This window comes from Corvus cornix, chromosome Z (genome assembly GCF_000738735.6).
Source record: "Corvus cornix cornix isolate S_Up_H32 chromosome Z, ASM73873v5, whole genome shotgun sequence".
NCBI classification, from domain to species: Eukaryota; Metazoa; Chordata; class Aves; order Passeriformes; family Corvidae; genus Corvus; species Corvus cornix.
The window spans coordinates 30,201,339-30,224,323 of record NC_046357.1 but is presented as its reverse complement, the minus strand read 5'-3'; the positions used below and the strand labels follow the sequence as shown (position 1 = coordinate 30,224,323).

Genomic DNA, 22,985 nt, shown 5'->3' with positions numbered 1-22,985 from the left:
TTTAAACATATCTTTTTGAAACATGCTAATGAATTATAATGTGAGGCATGAAGTTTTGATAGATGTGGATACATGCAGCTAAAGAAAAAGTCTGAAAAACGAGGATAAAAATAGCTGACAAAAATTAAGAAGCTGAAAGAAGAAGTATCTAAAAACACACTTTGGGGTTTTGAGCAAATTCATACCTCAGTGTGAGATAGGCAGCTCTAGGTATCTAGCAATGCTTCCCTCAAGTTCTGAACTTCTGAACATTGAACAGTTGAATGTTCGGAATAGTTCAGTAGTAGCTGAATGGTAAACTAGGACTGTTTGTTTGGAAGACGTTTTAAAATGGAATGAAGAGTCATGCTTGAGAGCAAGTTGGGTGTTGTTATTAAAATGAGTGCAAGCTTATCAATTTGGGACTGATCCTGAATTTGTATTAGATTGAAATAATTTGACTTTTACTGGGACGTTTATATATTGAAACTGGAGAAGTCACTTTTACATTATTCATTCTTTTCTTATAACTCTTTTTAAATGATTGCTGTCTGTGACTGTGGAACGAAGTGAAATTTTTGTCAAACAGATGATTGCAAAGCTTATCCATCTGCTTGTGATAAGGTGGTAGTGATGCTGAAGCACAAATTGCTAATGTAGTATTATGTAAGTAAAACATTGCCAGTGCTTTGGGAAATGTGCATCTGAGGAAGCTCGCTTTGGATTTTGCTTTAATTTTGACTTTTCTTATGAGTATCCCATGTGGGAGTGACTTGCCAATATTACCTGCCTGTTACCAAAATGCTTCTCCAACAACTTAGTGTCCATGACTCTTCTTATTTTATACTTCCTGCATATAAATGTGCCACTGAACCAATATTACTGGAGTTCTCAAATGAAATTTGGCAGCCATGGTCCTTTATTCCTGTCTGCAAGGTCTTTAAATCATTCACTCATGAGGGTTTGACTAGAAGTCATCTTTCATAACATGGACACAATAGTTTTGGTGAGCAGTTAGCGTGGCAAGCAGTAGATGAGAATGAAATAAAATTGCTAAAAAGAATGAAGAGGGAGACTAGTCAGAAGCATGAAAAGGGAGCAGAAGAGAAGATGTGAAGGAAATTTATTTATGTTTCAAAATATAGCTTGAACTCATTTCAGTGTTCTGTATAATGAAAAAGTGTCATGTCAAATCTCAGTTTGATTAAAGCTCATTTTAGGTGATCCTTTATGGATGTCCTCAAACGTATGAATATTTAACTCTTATTTCAAATATACTGGAAGAGTCACTTTACAGGAAAGTTCAAAGAATTACAGGAAGGAAATTAAATCCTCTGTGTGCACTGGCAACTATCTTGATATACAAGTGTTTGCTGCTGGCTGTATTGTATTTTCTAGAGATCCCTGCAAGCCCCCTGCATAGCAGGATCAGCATGCCTAGAAGTCTTGGGAGAACAGACTGGACATTCTGAGTTAAACATTGCCTTTTAAAATCCTCACTTGGAATTCAGTCCACAGTAGATGACAAAGTGTCTTTTATGATAAGAGACTTAGAAATAGTAAGCATGATTCCTTCATGACTATACAAGAATTGTGAATAGAAATACTTCATTCATCTTCATTCACTTGAAATAAAATTTAAAACATTTCTGGATTTAATAATGTATTTTTGCTGAAAAGGCTTAACAAAAAATAAAGACTTTTTTCCAAGTAGAATGTACTGTTCATCTATGAGGAGTGAAAAAGAACTGTAACTGAAATCTTTGTGACACCCGTGTTATTTCAGTCATTGTTGTAACCTTTCTTGTCTGAAACTTCATAGCAAATGTTTCACCCTACTTTCAGCTAAGAAGGGAAGAGCTGCAAGTTATATAAAGATTTCCAAATTGACCTTTTGTACTTAAGTTATCATTACCTTTCAAGTCAAATTGCAGGGAAATAGCAAGTACTATTAGTGTGAAGTGAAATTAAACATTTATTTTTTGAAAAAAAGGCAGATAAATGTGAATATTCATTCATAGCATAATGTCCAGTGAGATGCAAGTTTCTGAAAGTTATGTTCTTGCTTTCCACGTGTTATATGGAAAACTTAATTTGTGTTGTGACCGCATACTGTATTCAATGACCAATATTTGAAAAGCAGAACCACAGATTAGATAAAGCAGAAATGGATCACTGCAGGTTATCTAGTCCAACCTCCCTGCTCAAGCAGGGTCCCCCACAGCACATTACTCAGGAATGTGTTCAGACAACTTTTGCATATTTTGAGAGAAGGATTCTGCACCCTCTCCATACAACTGGTTCCAGTGCTTGGCCACCCACAGAGTAAAGAAGTTCTTCCTCATGTTTAGGTAAAACTTCCTGTGTTCCACTTTCTGCCTGTTGCCTCTTGTCAACGGGCAGACAGCTGCCTGTTGCTGGGCACCATTGGGAAGAGCCTGGCTCTATCCTCTTGACACCCTCCCTTCAGATACTGACAGACATTGATGAGATCCCCTCTCAGCCATCTCTTCTCGAGGCTGAGCAGGCCCGGGTCCCTCAGCCTTTCCTCGTAAGAGAGATGCTTCAGTCCCCTAATCATCTTTGTTGCCCTCTGCTGGCCCTGCTCCAGTGCATCACTAGATTATGATTTTTTGCCTTTTTTTAAATATACCTTTTATATATCCTCAGTGCTTTTAGCATGCATACTTGTAATTCCTTCAGTCCAATAATTTAGCATAGTCCTAATATTCTCTTAAGCCAGGAGACCAAACATCCTGGAGGGCTCATGGTTGGAGGCCAGAAAGTCTTATGCTATCCTGAGAAACCAAGGTCTTCTCTAGAACACATCCTGTAAACTAAAATAGGCCCATCCAGGGGGGAATTCCTTGGGATGAGGGGGTATCACACTATTCATTTAAGCTTCTCATTGGGGAATCTTTGATAGATATGCTAATTTGCAAGGTCTATAAATTGTATATGCGATCTATCATGTGGGTGCATTTCGGCGCATTCCACCATGGCAAAGTGGTGCACCTTAAGGATCCTTATTAAATACCAAGGTAAAAACCCCTTTTTCCATTAACTGTGTCTGGCTCTTAATTTTAAGACCAGGGAAAGGCAACACCAGGAGCTCCATGTCTCTCTTGTACTGAGGAGCCCAGACCTGGACACAGCACTCGGGATGTGCCTCACCAGGGCTGAGTAGAGGGTCATGATCAGCTCACTCAGCCTCCTGGCAATGCTATTCCTAGTGTACCCCAGGATCCCATCGGCCTTCTTGGCCCCCAGGACAGATTGCTGGCTCATGGACAGCTTGTTGTCCACCAGGACCCCCAGGTCCTTCTCCCCAGAGCTGCTTTCCAGCAGGTCAGCCCCCAGCCTGTGCTGGTGCCTGGGGTTTTTTCTCCTCAGGTGCAGGACCCTGCACTTGCCTTTGTTGAATTTCAGATGGTTCTTTCCGTCCTGTCCCTCCAGCCTGTCCAGTCCTTCTGAAGGGCTGCCCAGCCCTCTGGCATATTGGCCACTCCTCCCAGCTTTGTGTCATTGGGGAGCTTGCTGAGGAGGCCTCTGTTCCTTCATCCACGTCATTGGTGAATAAATTGAACTACAGTGTACTCAGTGTTGACCCTTAGGGGACACTGCTACTAACAGGCCTCCAACTAGATAGATCTTACTTACACTGCTTATTAAAACCCTCTGAGCTCTGCCATTCATTCAGTTCTCAGTCCACCTCACCATCTGCTCATCCAGCCCTCACTACCAAGTGATGCAATGCATGTGTTGTCTCTGGTGTTTTCCCTAGACATCAGCTATTTGATAATTTCCCACTTAGCTTACACAATGTGTTCTGGATAATGAGTAGTTCCAGTGGAAAACATTGCTTCCTTTTTTCCCCCTCCCCCCATAGTATCTGAAGCATTTGAATTGCTTGTACTGGAAACCCTCTGTAAAAATGAATGGTTATTTTAATAAGTTCGTCAATTGTTAGAGGTCTTGACCGTTTATTAGATTAGAATTAATTGCTTTTATTCCAAGTAAGTGGTATTGCTGCAGGAAGATAGTGTAATTTTGTACCTGTGAAAAAAGTTTCAACTGCCATAGCAATTATATATTTTTATACGCTTTACAAGCAAATATAAAAATACGATCACATTTCCGAGTAATCTTTCTCTGTTCATGGATCCTCTTACTTCTTTTCTTTTCTCCCCTTCTCTTCAGATCCTGGATATGAACATTTTAAGATAGCAGAAAAATCCCATGGTAATTGGATCAAACTGTATTTAGAGGGGAATAATTCAGAAATACTCTTAAATCTTGGCAAGAAGGTCCTGAAGCAATACTTGGAGGCTCTCAAGACTTTGAGTTCTTCATTAAGCAAACAAGTGGCACAATATGACATGTATTCGATGATGGTGGGGACTGTGATCATTATGGAGGTATGAAAATAGATCTTCCTGTGAAAAAGTTAAGTGCACAAAAGTAAAAGTATCTTGATTTCGGATATGTAATGTATACACTTACTGGTCTTTAAAATTACTGCGTATGGATTTTTAGGGTTGACTGACATTCTGCTTGGATGAGATTAATACTCTTTTAAAAGTAAAATCTGGCCTTTAAAATGATTCAAGAGTGCTTTTGATACGAATTACTTAAGTTTTAGTGTAGGTAGTTACAGTAGATATGCAGATGTGCTACAACTTAAATTACTCCCATATCAGTCTTCTATTTTTGAATAGCTTTATTGCATTAGGAAAAAAAAAAAGGTCTGGCAAGTAAATTCCTAGCTGTTCCTCTTTATCTAACATTGAGAATAGCTGCTTCAAACAGGCAATACCTTATATGGAAAACTTTCACCGTTCCAGGAATTGTTCTTTGTACTGATAGATTTAGAGCCCTGAAATAAATGCTTGCTTTAGGGTCACCTCTTCATACCTCCTGTAGTTACAAAGATAAGAGGATCTCTCCAACTGATGTTTTGGGCAAAACTCAAGTGCTGGAAATAGTCTCAAAAGCTTGGAAATATTAATGCTTTGAGAACTTTCAGAAGGGATGCCGTGATACCATGTCTGGACTCTGAAGTGCCAAAGTTTGTACTGACCTTTTAGATTACAGGATTGCCAGCTTTTCTAACACTGTTCTCTAGGATGGAAGTACCTACCAGAAGCTTAACTAAGTCCTTGAATGTGTGTAGTTCTGTACAAGACTCTATGTGCTATATCTCTGTTCCTGTTCTGGGCTTAGAACTAATAACAAAGTGTGAGCAGCCAGCTGATATTTGAGTCTCCTTTGTCCTAGCAGGGCTCTGAGCCTTGTCTCCCATGCACTGGTCTCTGCATGCAGAGTGCTTCTGAAATGGCTTTCTGGTAGACTGCTCAGTGGGGTTTGTCACTCTGCTGATCGCTTCACTGGAATGAGTTCCACGGTGCCCTTGGGGAGATGAGACAGTGGGTTCTGTTCCTGCTCCAGAGCTGAAAGATCTGGAGGTGGATGAAGTTCGGCGCAAAGCTGAAGGTGCTTATCTTTCTTCAGTCCTTTGTTTTCAGAACCTGTGCATTCAAGGTGTTTACAGTTACTTTAGACCTGAAGCACTGGATTTCTTTTTTTTCTGGAATGCAGTTGTAGATGGTTATATATAGCCATCTACATATATAGCCTTGAAATAATTTCTAGAAAACAAATCTTAGGTGTTATATGCAATCAGCCTTCATTTAAGAAATGCAGCCACTAATCACAGAAATTTCTATTGAGAAGTGTATGCTCAGCATCACTGTAAGACTCCAGCAAAATGGCTGGGGTTTTTTCTTTTCTCCAGTGCAATACTCAGGAAACTGCCTTGCTTTCTAAAATGTTTTGTCTTAATATCGATTTTCCACCTTCACTCAATAAGTAAGTGTACACATGTCACTTCAAACTATGCTATGCTATAAATGCCAATTATCCTGTATTTTACATGAGGACAATACCTCTGGGATATGAACTGATAACACTGCTTTTGCTCAAAAGACCTAAATTTAGTCTGGTAGATATCTACAGTTTGAGCATTTTCCTGCCATGAGTGCTGTCTTAGTTTTAATTTTAAGTGCTGGGCTGAAATGTAAGACATAAGCCAGTATGATACTCAAAACTGCATATTTTCATAGTTAAATGAAATACAAAGTAGAATATAAAGAAGCAGCAGACTACTGCAAAGCATTTGACTTCTTTTGGTCTACTTTACTGTGTCTCACTGTAGTGTGAGGAAAATTTTAGGCATAGGTCATTGCAAGTGACAGTGAAAGATTACAGGTCGACAGTGGTCTGATACAGTTGTTTTTATTTTGATTTGTTTTAATCTTGCCCTAGCACAAGCTGATGAGGTCCGTCTAGTCCTAGTTCCATCTCTGCAGCTTGCAAAGCATTTTAGCATGTGGCTGAGCTTTCCCATTTTTTTGTAAAGATTTGTATACAAGTAGCAGAAAGTTTCATTGTATTGTTCATCTCTGTTGCAGCACTTACATAAGAGGAAGATTGGAGTTCTGCTTGGTCTATGTGAGACATGGATGACAACAGCATGATTTTTTTGTGTGAATTCTTACTGTATGTTTTAGCTAACTCCAATTTATTAATCCTCTGTTTTTTTCCTAGGTTCTGCTACTGCTTTTGCTCAGTGTTCCTAAAGCCCTGAGCAAGCGGGCAGAATTTGAAGTGCCCCTCTCCCCTCCACTATTCTCTCTGCTGTTTTACTTGATGTGTCTGCTGCTGTGTGCTGTTCATGTCATTGTATGCACATCAGCAGAAAGTTTGTGCTATTTCTGCAGTATGTCCTGGTTAACAGCAGTTGGAGTGATGATGCTGATTTCTGCGCTCATGTGTGGTATTTTATCTGCTATTGCAAAGATGTTTGAGAATTCCAGACCTCCACCAAAGGTAAGAGCATGCATTAATTAGGGTTAAATAGGTTTTGTTTTTCATGGTATACTGTCAGTTAAAATTTTGTTTTCTCTGGGTATGCTTAAAGAAATTCTTATTTGTAAAGTAGTTAGAATAGTTTAAAACTGTAATTGAAATGGGCTGCTTTCACTGTGGCATGATGCCTACTGATGAAGATCTAAGAAGTGCTTATTTTGACATAATTGAAGGAATGTTTTAAATACTGTACAATATTTTTCAGTAGACTTTGTGAGATTGGAAACAGTTATGCTGTGTACAGATCCTATGCTGTTACACAGTTACATTTCACAATTGTAATTAAAGCAAGATGTATAGTACTTTACAGCAATATGCACAAAGTACAGTGATGATCTGTCCTTTCCCATATTCAACAGACAGTAATGCTCTAAAAAGAATTTGTTCTGCCAGTATACCTTTTCTTATATTGGTATTATTAATGCTTGGGGTTTTCTTTTTTAATAGTTTTGAAAATGCAACAGCGGGAGCTAATTTAATCTGTCTTTTCTACTTTTTAAGTTTAAGAAATAGAGTTTGTTAAAAACTTTGGCATTGTCAAAGCGTTCTCAGTGCAAGGAGTTACCTTCTGTAAGTTACTTGATGAGTTTTATTGTTATGTTGAATAGAATACAGGTAATTCCAAGGAAATAGAATTTGCAATGTCCTTTCTTCCACTGTGAATGTTAGTGTGCCAAGAGCTGTCAGTCACACCATAAAATAAGCTTCTAGCTGTTTTTTCTACTGCTTGTTAGTCATAGTTTTCAAAGGTCTCTGATGTTCAATAGCTTCACTGCTCATAGTACTCCGTTGGATGGTGCAGCCTCTGTGTAGTACAGTCCTTCATCAACCTGTGTTTCTTAGAATCATGCTTGGGGGTTTAGTATCTTTTTTTAAAATGTGTGACAAAGTATGGCAAGTACATTGCTTTAATGATATGATGACATATTCCATCAGGATAAAAAGCAAACTTTCTGACTGGAAGAAACATTTAGAAACAGCTGTATTTCTTACAGTTCAGAAAATTCAGTATTCCTGAGTAAAGATTAATTTTTCACTCTGTGCAGATATGTGCTGTAATTTCTGAGCATAGATTTAAATCTAAATTCTTAAAAGTAAGGTTGCTAATATTTTTTATCCAGACTATACCAGATTATAATTTTGTTTCTGTAATTTCTGATTCTTTTTCTTAGAAAAAGAAGACGAATACAGCCTTGAAATAATAATTAATGTCCCAGTGTATTCTGTAGAGATCTCACATGTACTTGGTGTGCAATGACAAACAAACACAACTAAGAAAGATAAACTTGTTTTTCATTGTGTTACCAGTTTTTCTAATTTTAGTAAACAGTAAAAATCTAGCTATGTTGAGTTTTGTAGACCTGCATAAAATTTACATACATTCCACTTCAAAAGCATGGAGAGCAATGACAACAGATTTCTTCTCCAGGTGGATAGTCTCAAAGAATCACAGAATGTTAGAATGGTCTGGATTGGAAGAGATCTGAAAGATTCTCCGCTTCCAAATCCCTTCCGTGGGCAGGCACACCTTCTACTGGACCAGGTTGCTCAGACCTCTGTGTAGCCTGACCTTGAACACTTCCAGGGATGGGGCATCCACAGCTTCTCTGGGCAACCTATTGTAGTGTCTCACCACACTGAGATAATCTGCTTCAAGTTGATAATACACAAATGAGATTTTCAGCAACATTTTCCAGATTTGTATGTGTGTTTGTTTTTTCAGGGCTGGGGCAGATAGAAATAAAAAATACTGGATTCTCCATCCCCGGTTGGTCCGTGATCATATTCCTGTCTGAGATATATCTGAAAATGTGGGAAGCTTAAGTATGTCTTATGAAGTATAGGCAATAATAATTCTGATTGAGGCAGACATGACTTTGTATTCAGACCTGTAGAAACACATTTTTGTCATCCTGTCTTCACTCCTATTCCATAAGTGACTGAATTTCTGAATGTATGTCTCATCTCATCAGTCAGGGAGGCTTTGCTGTCTCTGTTCAAGTTCCAAAGAAAGCTTGAAATATTTCGTAGGTTTAGTTACTATGTAACTTAATTCCAGACATGTATAAAAGCAGTGTCTTGGTTCTCATTAATATTTTTACCAGTCTCAGGGCTGCTGTAGAATGTTATGGTGGGGTTGTTTTGGGTCACTGTTTAGACAAAAACGGAGTCTGGAGAAGGTGAAAGGAGCTGTGTATAAATCTGGTGCTGCTCGTAATGCAAATGTGTTCCAAACATTCATCTCTGCCTTTCATCACCTTTCCAGTAGAATGCCTAGATTTTGGGGGAGAAACAGATTGTTTTTATATGCTGTGTGTTGATCTCGAAGGGCCTGCGGTGTGAGTTATGAGTATCACTTATGCTAAAATATCTCTGAATCTAAGTGTTTTGTGACCTGTACATCTCCACATTGTGAATCTGCGTGTGGGGTTGACTTCTAAAAGAATTCTGAAGCCCTGGTCTTCTAATGGTGGGAGTAGAATCCTGAATCGTGGTCTTTCTGGTTAAAAAAAAAAAAGCCTAAAAAGCCTTTTCTAAGCTGAAGCTCTACGATAAAATGTAGGTATTTTAAAAGTAATTAAGATAAGCTCTCCTGTTAATGGCTTCAGAGCTTTCTTCCTTCAAATTGTTTCCGTTCACATCTAGAGATTTCTCTGAAGTGCTTCTCATTTGTAATGCTTTTTTTTCCCCACTGTGGCTGAATATAGAAACTGATTACCAAGTTCATGAATTTTCTGAAGACCAGTGCAGGCAGTGTTAGCATCTGCTTCCTGACTGTTATTTATAGATTCTGATTGCTATGTTTCTAGCAGCACCAGTCCCTTCTTTTAATGATACTTCAGGCTTTAAATAGTTTTGCAGCCCTTTATGAATTCCAGAAAATGTTAAAAATTTTAACTTCTTGTTCATAGTTTCAGTGTAATTGCTTGGTAGTTGATTGAAGTGTGTTATTTACTACTACTAGTTGTGGGTTTTTTCCCCCCATTTCTGATAGAAATAAAAACGAACTTTTTTTTTGAAACTAGAACACAAAAGTTAAGGCTTATCAAGTAGAGGTCTTGAGAATTTTCATTATGCAGAATTTTAGTGGGTTTTTATTACATCTACAAAATGTCCTTCTTTCTGTTTATTTTAAAGCACCTGTTCATTTAACAGTATTTTTGGTTTTCCTCCTTTGTTTGATATTCTTGATGAGTTGAACAATGTTACATTTTTATGCAATTGCACCTAAAATATTTTTGGCATTTTTTGACTTGGGGAGAAGAAAGCTGATTGGGTGGTGTCTTTACCAGATAGCTTTCAAAAATGATCCCAAACTACTGTGAAAATGTAGGAGCATCTGTGATCTGTAGTACTTTGTCATGGAAAAGTTACCATCATGGAGAATCAAGACTGGGTTCTGGGAGCTCAAGTATCAGAAGGGAACATATTGACAAGTGTTTAAATTGTGAGCATGAAAAACAGAATGTTTCTCACCTGAAATGTAGTTGCAGAATTTCTCAGGCATTGACTGTGGATGGTTAACAAAATAAAAACCCCTGATAACTGGAATAAGACTCAGAACATAGACTACAGGAGGTCTTATTTCAAAGTGAAGAAGTTTCAAAATTTAATGGTCAAAGGTGCATATATTCCATCATTTATGTACTGGCACTTCTGCAAGCTAGCAAGGTATGTTCAAAGACAGGGCAGAGAGGTCAGTTTCTGTATTGCTTGAATACTAGTGCTACCAGTTGTTGAAGCTGCCTTGGTTTGGGAGATGATATGCTTACATCATTTGCAGCCTGGGATTTAAAAATTTCTAAACAAAAGATTCTGTATTGTTTGCCAAGATATCAAACAAGCTGAGAGTCATACAGGTTTTTTAGTATCTGGAGTGTCTGCTGAGTTTGTGAGGGTTGGACATGTTCAGCAGCTGGGAAAACAGAGCTGTGAGTATCAGAGTAAGACCTACGTTTCAGTGCCTTTAAACCAAATCTAAAAACTAGGTACAATCTAAGTAATCTAAGGTCAGACTGTATATGACACCATACTCATGGCATTCCTAATAAGGCGCAGTTCATATATAAGGGATTAGACATAAATTTAGAAAACTTTGATGGAGGTATTTCCAGAATTTCTTAAGATTATCAAGTCTCAGGAGATTATAATAGCATCATAATTTTTAATTTTGTGTAGTGATTTAACTCTGATCTGAAATGTGGTTTATCAGTAAATGTCATTCAATTTTAATCCTTTGATGTGAATGTAAGAGTCATTTTTTTTCTCTTTTCACTGAAGTTGTAAGAGACAAGCAGGCAAGAAATACGGATTTCTAATCCTGGGACATTTCACATTAGTGCCATCATTTTAATGAGGTTTTTGTATGTTCCCCATTGATAATGCATCACTTCTTCAGTTTTCATATCAGTTGCTGACAGCAACCAGGTACAAGATACCAATCCTTCTATAGATTTTATGTTTTGTCTTACAAAGAAGACAAATTATATCACAGACTTGTTCATTCTTATTTATTTAGGATCTCAGATTCCTTTGTCTCTGCAAGCAGATGGTGCTTACATGCTCATTTATTTAGTTAGCCAAGATCTTTAAGGTCAGCATGGTAGAATTATTGGAATTTAAACTTGCTGAAGATCAGTCATGTACTGTTCTTGTCTCAGCTTTGTGAATTTCATGCTCTTTGGTCTTTGCACAGACAACCTTGTCCTTTTGTTCCAAATACCAGCTTATGGTATTTACTTTTCAGAATAGCATACTAAACAAACCTGAGTGGTCTTTAGAACAGCAAAGAAATTTCAAATGCTAGTAAATTTAGATTGAAACTGGGCATTTTTTCAGATTATTAGTATTTTTTCCCCCATTATTGTTGTGTGTAACCTCATAGGGACTTTTTTGGTTGTGTGGGGTTTTGTTTGTGTGTTTGTGTGTTTGTTTGTTTGTTTGTGTTGTTGGTTTCTTTTAAGTGAAATGACTTTGGTGTAATGTATTCTTTAACAGCACAAGAAATGAAGGAGATGTGAATAGTTTATATTTGTAGCTATAGCTCCTGCATTCTTTCACAGGTCTCATAAAATTTCGGTTTTGCAAAAGTTTTTTTCCCCTAAAGCAAAATTTCTAGTAATGTTAACTATCTTCTTGCATTGTGTATTTGTTGTCTTCTCTGTATTACATACTCTTGGTTATTGAACAAAAATATGTATGCTGCTGTCAGTAAGTCATAAACACAAGTGAGATTTGCATCTAAGATGCTCAGAGATACTGGTATTGTTTATACCTGCTCTCTTGTTACCTGCTCAAACGTCAGTTTGTTTCAATTTTCTTTCAACATGATTTATACCGTGCAGGAATTTTAGTACACTGTGCATCTTTTAATGTAGCATGTTCTCTGTGAAATTTACCCCTGTGAATATTCAAGATTTTTTTTAAAGTTTGTTCATAGGTCAAATGTAGGAGGATGATGTGGTTAAAATACACAGTTAAAGAAATAAATGTGAAAGTAGTTTCAGAGATCTTTGTTCTGGAGTAAAAATGGCATGCAGTAATTTAGATCTGGCTTTTAAATTTTTGTTTTATTAGGTGCTTAAAATACCAGTTTAAGAGATGCTCTATGATATTCTCTAATAGAGCAAAAATAGAGAAAATTAAATAGTAATGTATGATTTTCGACAGTGTCTTTCCCAAAATTCTTCACAAGTATGTATATTATCCTATTTGTTAAGGTATGTTAGGAAGCTCCTGCTGTCCTCTAGGGCTGGGGTGTTTGTCTTGCCTTGCTGTTGGAGCACAGCTGTGCATGCCCATCCTAGGTCACTGTCCCCACCTCTGGCTCTGACTTTGAGGGGAGGTTAAACAGACAGGTGTTTCCAGTCAGTCGCCCTGTGACCACCCACACGTAGGTGTGTACTCTGGGCCCTCCAGTTAATAATGCTGTCCTACAAGCTTGGTGATCCACTGTCTCTTTTCCCGTTGCTGACACCCTTACCTGTCTTGTATGTACTCTGATCCCTCCAGCTGCTGGCACCTTGGGCTTATGGTCCTGGTGGCCAGTAGTACCCTCTCCAGTGACTCTGGCACATGCTGCAGTCATGGCACTGCAGATGTGTGGGTCCGGTGACCCATGATCACTCTGCAGCTGCTGGCACCTGCTTTTACTTGCTCTGGTCTCAGGTTGCTGACATGCAGGCTTGTCCCCAGCTACTTGCAGTGGTGTCTCGCAACACCCACATTTGGGACAGGGTGTGGAGTTGCACAGAAAGATAGGAGAAGATTTAATAAGACAGGATAGGCCACAGAGACCAGGCACAGGGCTCAGTCAGAAAAGAGCACTGACTCCTGCTTATATGTAACTTTCCCCTTTCTCCTCTTACTTTGCCCCTGTTTCCAGCATGTTCCTCATCGCCTCCTCTTCCCCACCCTTGACGCTTTCTTGAAGCTTTGCTTTATGAGTTGGTACAGATCCACAGGTGCCATTGGATATCTGTAACACCCATGTACTGTCACTTCCCACTTACCTGTTACAGAGTCCAGACTGATGCTCTTCAGAGCTATGCCTGTGATTTCTTACTGCCCTGTCAGTTAATGGCTGAAGAGTTTTGGTCATCTTTATGGTCTCCCTTAGTGCTTACTTATCATGGTTGTGTCTCTGTGTGGTCTTTTTATAGCTTTTGCTGTGTGCTGAAAAGGTTCTTTACCTGATAACATCAATGAACCAGGTGCTCTCAACTTCCTCATGCCTTTATGCTTTATCTTAAGCCCTGTCATTGAAGGTAGTGATGATAAGGCAATTCCAATTAGCTGCTGAGAACAGAAAATTGACCTAATGGAGGCATTAGACAAAAAATATTGTGGTTTTAGATAGGCATGGTGTGTGAATAAATAATAAAAAGGTAAAGATTTAAAGTAGATTTTATGATGAAAGACTCATTTCAAGCTAAGCAAGGTCAAGGAGTGCCATCAGGCAGTAACTTTGTTAACTTGAGTAGTGAAGGCTGTCACTATATTGAGTTGAAGATATCACGGATTTGAACTACTAGAGAAGTACCTATTATCTATATCTCAGGTTTGATTTCTGCAGGATTTCTATTTTTACTTCTACAAATATGCAACAGGGCATGAACTTACAGGGTGATAGGGAATCTTAATCTGTACAGTTGTGATGTTTATTCATAGAGAAGTTTTATTCCTTAAACAAAATGCAGTTTTAAAAATTACTACTATGTTGTAGTGCTAAGTATGCTTAACTGAAATGATTCTTCTATAAATTTTTGAGATTTCTTAAGATAGAAATGTTATCCTGCTGTATATTTTGTTTTCATTGCTGTAAGCACTCTATGAATACTTACAAATGAAATTTTTACTCCTTCACCATGGCTTTTTTGTTTGTTTGTTTACAGAATCCTACTGTGTCCAGTTCTAGCTGGTCAGAAATAGATGTGCTGATTCTGGCTGGAACTATTGGCCATGTTTTGAGCTTGGGGGCAAGCAGTTTTATAGAAGAGGAACATCAAACCTGGTATTTCCTTATCAATACTCTTTGTTTGGTGCTGTGTCAGGAACTTTGTAGAAATTATTTTCTTCTGAAAGAATGTGACCCTCAACATAGCACCAATGTGAAACAAAATTTTGATAGTATTGGGGAAACCTCTGAGTACAAGAATATAGACATTCCAGCAGCAAGTAATTCAAAACTGGGCAAGGCCACCTCTTCATCTGAATTCGTAAAAGGATCAGATAAGTGGATAAGTGTAGCAACTCCATGGATCATCCTTATTTGCTGTCGGCTGCTTCGATCCTTGAATCAGACAGGTGTCCAGTGGGCTCATCGGCCAGACTTTGGACACTGGTTGACAAGGTGGGTATCTGATGTATTTTCACACTTTCTGCCTCATTTAAAAATTAATGTGTGTTTCATTTGGTGAAATATGTATATATTTCTGTATGGTCTCTGACCAGAAAGTGCTGCAGACATACAAAACAGATAAACAGTGAAGTGACATAAGAAATTTTTCATTTCTATTTCATGCAGGAGTAATTCCTTGTGTGTTATCAATAGTTTATAATCTTTGCCCTGCACCATGACTTATCTAATTAATGCCAATTATACATGATAGGTTTATCAGAAGCAAAAAGTAAATATTTTCCTTACATAAGTCAACAGTGTCTGGTTTGAGAAATTAAAAATCACTTAATAGAATTAAACTCTTGAAATTCAAGACAGTAAGGTTCTGCATAATTCCAAACTTTATGAAGTCACAGGAGAAGATGCCACACATAGAATTCTTCCTTGTCTATCACATGCTTGTAATGTGTGAGTGAAAAGCTGAAGGAATTTTTTGAGTGTATGTAATATGATAAACTAGAAAAGGACTTTTTTATAACTGAAGGTACAGCGGAGAAGGGCTTCTGCTTTTTCTAATACTTTCAGTACTTATGAGAACTACAGTTACTATTCAGTGATACTTGAACTGTTTCATGTAGTTCAGTTGGTACATGGAGAAGCAATACTTTTTGACTGTCTAGTCAGGGTTTTGGAAACAGCAGATGAAGAGGCTCTGCTGTGTAATATAAATAGATTTCTTGCCAGTATCTTACAATACCTGGATGAAATGTCATTCGTCATTCATTAAAAATTACATGAGCAAATGGACTAATATGAGACTTGTTTTTTATTGGCAGCCTCACAGATGAAATGCTAATTGCAGTGACAGGCATGAGTGCTGAAAAACATGAGTTATGAGGGAATTTATCGTATTATAGCGATTGTTCTATACCAGAGTTTTTACCATGCATTTTTGCTCTTGAGGGGAGGAAATGAGGAAAAAATGTTGTGTTTCCTACATCAAGACTGTGTGATAGGTAACTCACTCCTTCATTGTGAGCTAAGCCAATGTGTGAACAGTATGAGATGTAATTTGGTGTGACTGTGAGGATTTTTACAATTAATCCTGAGCATCTGTGAAAGATTTATTTGCCCAATAATGTCCTGAGCCAGATTTTTTCTTCAGACTGTCAGTCCTTTTCTTTGGAGTGTGCTGGTGCTACAAAGCCATGAAACAAGGACCTGATAAAGCTGAAAAATTTGGTTTGTTTCAAATATATCAAATATATGCTTTTACTCATGTGGTCCCCCAGAGATGTTTATTGACTCTTGGAAATGTTACCAGACTTCTAATAATTGTGTGTGCATTTATGGACTTAACTTTCAAAGATCCTGTCTCACTTTAATACGCTCCCACCTCTGATTTTGTGGCGCTAAGTATGCCTGTAGAGCAGTGAAACGTTTTACAGCCTTGGGCTGTGGGTGCCTCAGGGAGATAACACAGGTGGAGTGTAGACTGCAGGTAGACCAGGTGCTTCCTGATTTATAACAAAAGTGGGAAATCCTGTGTGCCCAGCTGTAACACTGTTGCCTGTCGGGAATGTAGAAGCAACCCGCTCAGGTAGACCCAAGGTTTTTTACACCTGTTCTGTCTTACTCTGTGGTTTTTTTTGTTGTTGTTGAGGAAGGAGGGGGGACAAGGAAGGGAGGAGGCTATTTTTGTGTTTGATTTTTGTCCCTGTGGATTGGAATTAATGTGGATTTGAATTATGTCCATATCTTTCTCTGTAGTGGGTAATGCATAACTGGACCCCTGGCTGAACACAGAGTAAGTAATAACCTTTCTCTGTCTTCTGGTAATGTTCTTCATATGCAGCTCCAAATGCTGTTGGTTGCCTTTGCTACAAGGGCATGTTGTGTGCTGACTGTCGAGCTGGGGTCCACCCAGGCACTCAGAGTCACCTCTGAAAAGCTGGACAGCCCCCAGTCTGTCCTGATGTGTGTAGCTATTTGTTCCAAGGTGCAGGACTTGCTTCTTGCCCTTGTTGAACTTCGTAAGATGCCTGGTGGTCCATTTCTCCAGCCTATCAAGGGGCCTTTGAGTTCTGTATTGTGTGCAGACTTGTGGAGGGAGCACTGCCCCATCGCCCAGGTCATTAGTGAAGACATCAAACAGTATAGGCCCCAGTGGGGGCCAACCCATATGTCCTGGGGTTGACAGAGAGTGACTGGTCTCCAGGTGGACTTTGTGCTGCTTATGGCAACCCTGTGAATCCATCATTTGAGTACTTTCCAGTCCACCTAACTGTCCACTTTTCTAGCATGAGATTTCCTATGGGGATGTTACGGGAGCTGGAGTTAAAAGCCTTGTTAAAGCACAGAGAAACAACAATGCCTGCTTTATGCTCTTCCACTGAGTTTATCTCATCACAAAAATCTGTCAGGTTGATAAAGTATTGTCCTTTATAAAGCCATCACAACCCTATTATTAAAGCTGTCTGCCTCCCCCTTCAGTAAGGCTGAAGTACAGCAGCTAGATATCAAAACAAAAACATCAGAATTTTACAGGCAAATTTCTTCCTCTGTTCACTATCAAAGTGGCCTCACATTGAGTGTATTTGCTTGGGTCTTGAAGCAGGTAGAAGAGAGAAGATTCTACAGCTATACTCTTAGGCTATGACTGATTATTTGGCTAAAACAGTATACTGTAGGAGCTTTTGCCATACAAGGCAAGGAACCTGCTCTCTTTCTGCTTGCCTCACTTGCCCTGTATTTTATGTGTTCCTGTGTCAGTATGGTGAACTAAATCACTGAATAGACGTGTCTGGAAAAATAACTCAAGATAGCATGAGAAACTCTTGGCTTTCAGCTGGATCACTTCTCACTCTGATTTACCATCAGTCTTCACAGGCAAATGGGCTGGCTTGGTAACAGGAATGCAGGACGGGAAGAGTGTACAAGTCAGCAGTGCTGCTGTTGAGATTACTGTAAGAAGAGAATGTGGAAATATCTGGATCTTTTGAAGTGTTGCAGACATACAGATTTTTCTTTCTGCCACTGTCAAGCATTCCTTAAAAAAACCCCCTTGCCTTTCAAATCTAATTGAGAAAGAAGCAGTGATTCCCGACCCTGTACTTTGGGAGGCTTAAAAAGATTATGCAACAGTCCAGAGTGTTGTGCCATGGCAGGATAAGAGGATGTGTGATTAGGACTGTCACTGTCACAGTTCTGCCTTCTCCCTTCCATTGATGTGTACTAGTTTGAAAACAAGCCAGTGGGAGGCACCAAGTCAGAATAACAACTTAATGGGGAAATTTAAAAAAAGGGGGAAAAAACTAAAAGAAAACACTGGTTCAAACTGACAGAGTCAAGATACAACCTGAGTCCCTGTTAGGCAGGGTGGTGGTAGCAGTCTGGGAGAAGTGATCCTGTAGAAAAAAGGGTCTGCTCCTCCTCAGAAGGTCCAGTGGTGGCTGTGTAGCTCCTGTCCTCTGGAAATCCAGTGGAAAGAGTTCCCTCTGGTGTTGAGAGTCCCAGATTATATCCACGATGGGATGCTTGGTTCCTCCCTCTGGGTGGAGCATCTCACAATGGGGTAATGAGTCATGAGGCCAAGTGTTGATTAGGCTCATTAACAGAAGATAGTCCAGAGGGAGTTATCTCTGAGTCATGCTGCAGGATAATGATGGGCCATTAACAGAAAGACAGTCTGGGGGGAGGAGGCAAGGAAACACTGCCCCACCTGATTTCAACAGCTGATGGGGATGGTAATAGAATACACTGCAACCCAGGACAGGTGTAACTACTTCTGCTGTGCCTGGGGAGCAGGTGAAAGAATGGAACCCTGGCAGCCCTGGCACAGGTTGGCTCATGCTGCTGTGGAGCTACATCCTGATTTAAAACAAAGGAGCAGTTTTCAGCCTAACAGGAGAATATTATGTATGTCTCCATGCTGACAGATACTTCAGTTGCAATATAGGGTTAAAAGATGAGTAGTATTTGAAGTATTACAGTTTTTGGACTTGAGTAATGGGATGTAGTTGAGTTCTTGTCTCTGTTATGGCTCACTGAACAAGCTTTAGAAAGATTAGTCAATGATGCAACTAAATCTTTACACATCCTGTGGTCTGTAAAGTGTCTGGGAATTCCTGTTTGGCCAGCTTGCTTGCATTTTCTTTGGTTGCAGGTTTTAACATCTGTGTTCCTTTTCCTTCACACAATAACAGGGTTGTAGAAATGTCTGTTTCCCTAGTGATTTGATCAGGGTTGAGATTATGTGTTTTCCTTGTAGCATGAATTGAAAGTTGGTGATAAACTGAGTTGCATAAAGCACTTACTCCTCTTCCCAAAGTGCTTTGCTAGTCTGTAAGGTTGATAGTTATTCTATTTTTAGTATTAGTTTAATTGGCATAGTTATGTCTTAATAGCATGTTTTTTGCTAATAAGAATTTAGAACCTTACTTAGATCATTAGCCCTTACTTAGCCCTTGTTAGTTTGAGTTCAGGCTGCTTAGGCCTTTTCTAGCCAGCCTTGTCTCAAAGACAAACTAATGAACAAATGGCCCTCTTTTTTTATTCCCCTGTATTGATCTTTTGGACATCTGTGCTCATGCTCAGACTAGTATTTTGCTTAACTAGACAATGCTTAAGAGGCTCAACATTTGAGACAGAGGCCCTGTTGTTCAGGTTTTCCTGTTTGATGTAAGCATCAAAACACAGAAAATCAATCCTACCTATAGTGTGTTGAAATTGGCTACTAGGAATGTATTCAGCAGTGCTGAAATAAGGAAAGTGTTCTTTTGTTATTTGCAGACAGACTGTGAAACCTGAAAAATACTTTGTTGGGAAAAAGAGCAAAAGAAAATCAGACAGTAGATGAAGTGGAAGAAAACATGCAATCTAAATCTCACTGGAAATCAGGTTTTCTTTTTTATTGGTTGGTACTCAGCTTTATTTGGCTGTTAATCTTGGTCAGTGCTGATACTTGAAAGCTGTCAGAGCTGCTACATGGCAGTGTCAGCTTGAAGAGAAGTGACAAGAAGCGTCAGCATGGGAAGATGATAATGTTTTCTTTTACTAATGTACTTAACCATCCCCAATGCCCTTCCCCTCAAAGCTAGCACACCTTGTGACTTCTATGTATCCAGTTGTAAAATGAAAGAAACAATTTAAAAAGGCCATATATACCTAAGTTATTAATCATGCACATTTGTAATGCCTTTCACTCTACTTGTATTTACAGTAATGAGGTGAAGTCCAAGCAGTGGAAGAAAATGTCTTCAACCTTCATTCTATTACCAGAAGTATGAATGTAGACCACAAGCTGTTACAGTAGAAAGATAGAGCCAAAGTTATCTTTTTTCCTTCACTTCTCAACAGGTTTTCTTTCAGGAAGTTATTGGTTCTTCGCTTTCAATTTTGTGGTTTGTGCAAAACCCACTACATTGCAGCTGAGATCAGAGTAGCTTGTTTGTGCATGTGTTTGTGAGCAGACTATCAAAATCATTTAGGACTTTGCTAAATGACTGGACTCTGTGTTCAGCAGCTACCATCTCCTTTCAAAATATATGCTAATTACATATGCTTTTAGCTGCCTAAGTGTCAGAACCTTGGCTGGAAAACTTTGAAACTGTAGGTGATTTGTGCTGACCTGACTTTGCTTGCTGTAAATCCTTTTCTTGTTTCTTCAGCAAATGCTATGAAACACTCAGGTAGGGGTTTTTTAAACAACTTTGTATGGCTCAAAAAAATTCCAAATGGAGATCACGGAGGACTGTTACCAGAAAACCTGGACATGAGATGTGTATTAGTCCCTGTGCTAGGGGTCAAGTATGCAAACTCAAAGTGTATTGAATTTTTTAGATAAAGAGACAAAGATGATGATGATGAGGATGTACTGTTATTTATCCCTGATTTGTCTTGCTCTCATACAATGAATAGCCAAGGAGAATATGACCTGAAGACTTAAAATTTTCTGTAATGCTCATTTGAAAGGTTTAGTGTCTACTAGATTAGTTAATTATGTTTTGATCATAAAGGAAGTGGTGCTTGAGTTACCTTCACAGCTTGCTGCAGGAATCTATTCACTGCTTCTGCTGTCTCCTTCTGTAGAGGAACAATTGTGAGGAGAAACATCAAGACTACATTTTCTGTCTCATAGCATTCTAGATCTTATTCCTCTCACTTTTCACCCCTGGCTTTCAGAGAGCAGTGCATCTCTTGGGAATCTTGTTAAGGTGTATGAACTACGTGACTGGGTCCTGCATGCAGAACTGATGTGACAATTTATCTGCCCTGCAACCTTTCTTCTGTGACTTTTCAAGCACGATAGCTGGAACATACATTGATCAAGCTCCTGATAAAGTGTATACTAAGGAATAGGAAAGCAAACCTGTTTGAAGTACAGTAATTTTTATTAAATCAGAGATAAAATTGGAATTTGGTGTGATTAGATTCAATGCAGGTAACAGCCCAGGCACACTGTTAGTTTCCTGAAGTTAGTGATCTTTTATCATGGGATTTTGAGTTGTGGAAAACAGAAGATGGAGCCCTTAGCTCTCAAAATCTACATGATGTTCTTAACTCAAAGCAAATGTAACAAAATTAGTGGTTTTATATCATTTGGGATACTGGGAGTATTTTCAGGAGGCATGGGTTGGCAATTCTTGTACTACAGTAGGCTTACTGAAACTACGTGTTAGGGGATGGTTGCAGATCTTTGCCTTACCCCTTACATTTTGCAGTGCTAATTCATATTACTGAAGATTTAAATACATAACACTGGCAGCATGCTCAGTGAAATGCCCTTGATTCTGGAACGAGTGTTGCCTATTTAGGATGCAGGGGAACAAACAAACAAACTGTATCTGTAATCTTCTCTGCCAGTGATGCAGATTTTGTGTCTATCTCTTGTATGTATTGACACAGTACGAGGTGCCGTAGTTGCATAAGGGAATCATATTGTGCTAATGAGTTTGTGTGTGTGTTTTAAACTATGTAAGTATATTTTTGGTCATTTTGGGTAGGTAGTGTATTCTATAGGTAGTAGGGTAGCTAATGTGTCTAAAATTAAACAAATACATATGCAGTTATTTCAAAAGACAGAATAGTTCTAATCCTGTAGTGCAAAAATCTTTTCTGTTGTGCTAGAAAATGAAATGCTGTAGTATAAGCAAAACACACTTAAAAAAAAATGTATAAATAACAAACCCCTAGTTTAAAAGCAGTAGACTCATTTCCATTATGCAATATGCATCTCAGTTTTTATATAATTAACAAAATAACTAGCATATGGTGGAACACAATAATTACACTTTTAAATATGCATGCTCGAATAGAAAACCTCATTAATAAAACTGCTTTTCTAAAAATACTAAAATATTTTACCATACCTCTTAGAAAGTTCATAACAGGTACCACTGCAGTGATTAATTTGCTCCTGCATCAATTAATATGGTTTATTTAATACAGTGCTGTAGCTAAGCCTCTATCAAATGCGTTTGGCACTAATTACTGTTTTAAAAGGGGTTTTTTTGTTTGTTTTTTCCCAGCTCTGAACATAAATCTGAACTCTCCTTCCTGGCTGCAGTCTCCCTACTTATGATCTTCTTTCTGGTTCAGAGAAGATGCTCCCTAGTTTCAAAAATTGCTATGGCACTCGGGCTCCTGGGAGTCTACAGTTACCGGGCAGCTATTGGAAATGTCATATTTCCATGGCAACATGGTGGCAGAGATATTTCCAAGTAAGTTAATCAACAGATAAGTAACTGTTTCTAGCGAGGTGTTGAACGCTTTGGCTGTCAGGGGATGAGGTGGATGGGATGTTCTAGGTTGGAATTACATTCTTACGAATAGAACTGTAGTGTGTAGGTGACCAGCACTGAATTTTTGTGATGTGTGCCTAATTTTAAGCCCCATGAAGTGTCTTTTGACTGTGACAGATGAGAAGCCAGTCAGATAAGAATTAATATGAGGAAAATCTAGTATTTATACCCTATGTTTTTGCTACAAAGAAACTGTGCCATATCTTGTTGTTTTAGATGGACTTGCCACATCTAGCAGAGCGCAAACCAAGCTCATCTAGCTGTTTCTTAGTTTCGAAAGTGCTTAGGCAGTAGTTCAGAGAGCTGCTTTTCCATACCTTGCTTTTGCAGTTGAGTATTCTATAACATGGGCTTTCAAGATGTAACCATGTGCTTCTCAAGGTTTCACCTGTGCAGCACACTGCATACTAGGATTTTTGGTTTGATGTTAAGTTTCC

At 38.7% G+C, this 22,985-nt stretch overlaps 1 protein-coding gene across 1 annotated transcript in view; it reads left to right on the top strand.

Annotated features, from left to right (window-relative positions):
• Positions 1–22,985, top strand: part of PIGG (phosphatidylinositol glycan anchor biosynthesis class G) — an 85,704-nt gene that overhangs the window by 16,646 nt on the left and 46,073 nt on the right. Inside the window, 4 exon segments of the mRNA XM_039566674.1 lie at positions 4,180–4,397; positions 6,586–6,867; positions 14,301–14,758; positions 22,276–22,467. Coding sequence (XP_039422608.1) covers positions 4,180–4,397; positions 6,586–6,867; positions 14,301–14,758; positions 22,276–22,467 — 1,150 coding nt within the window.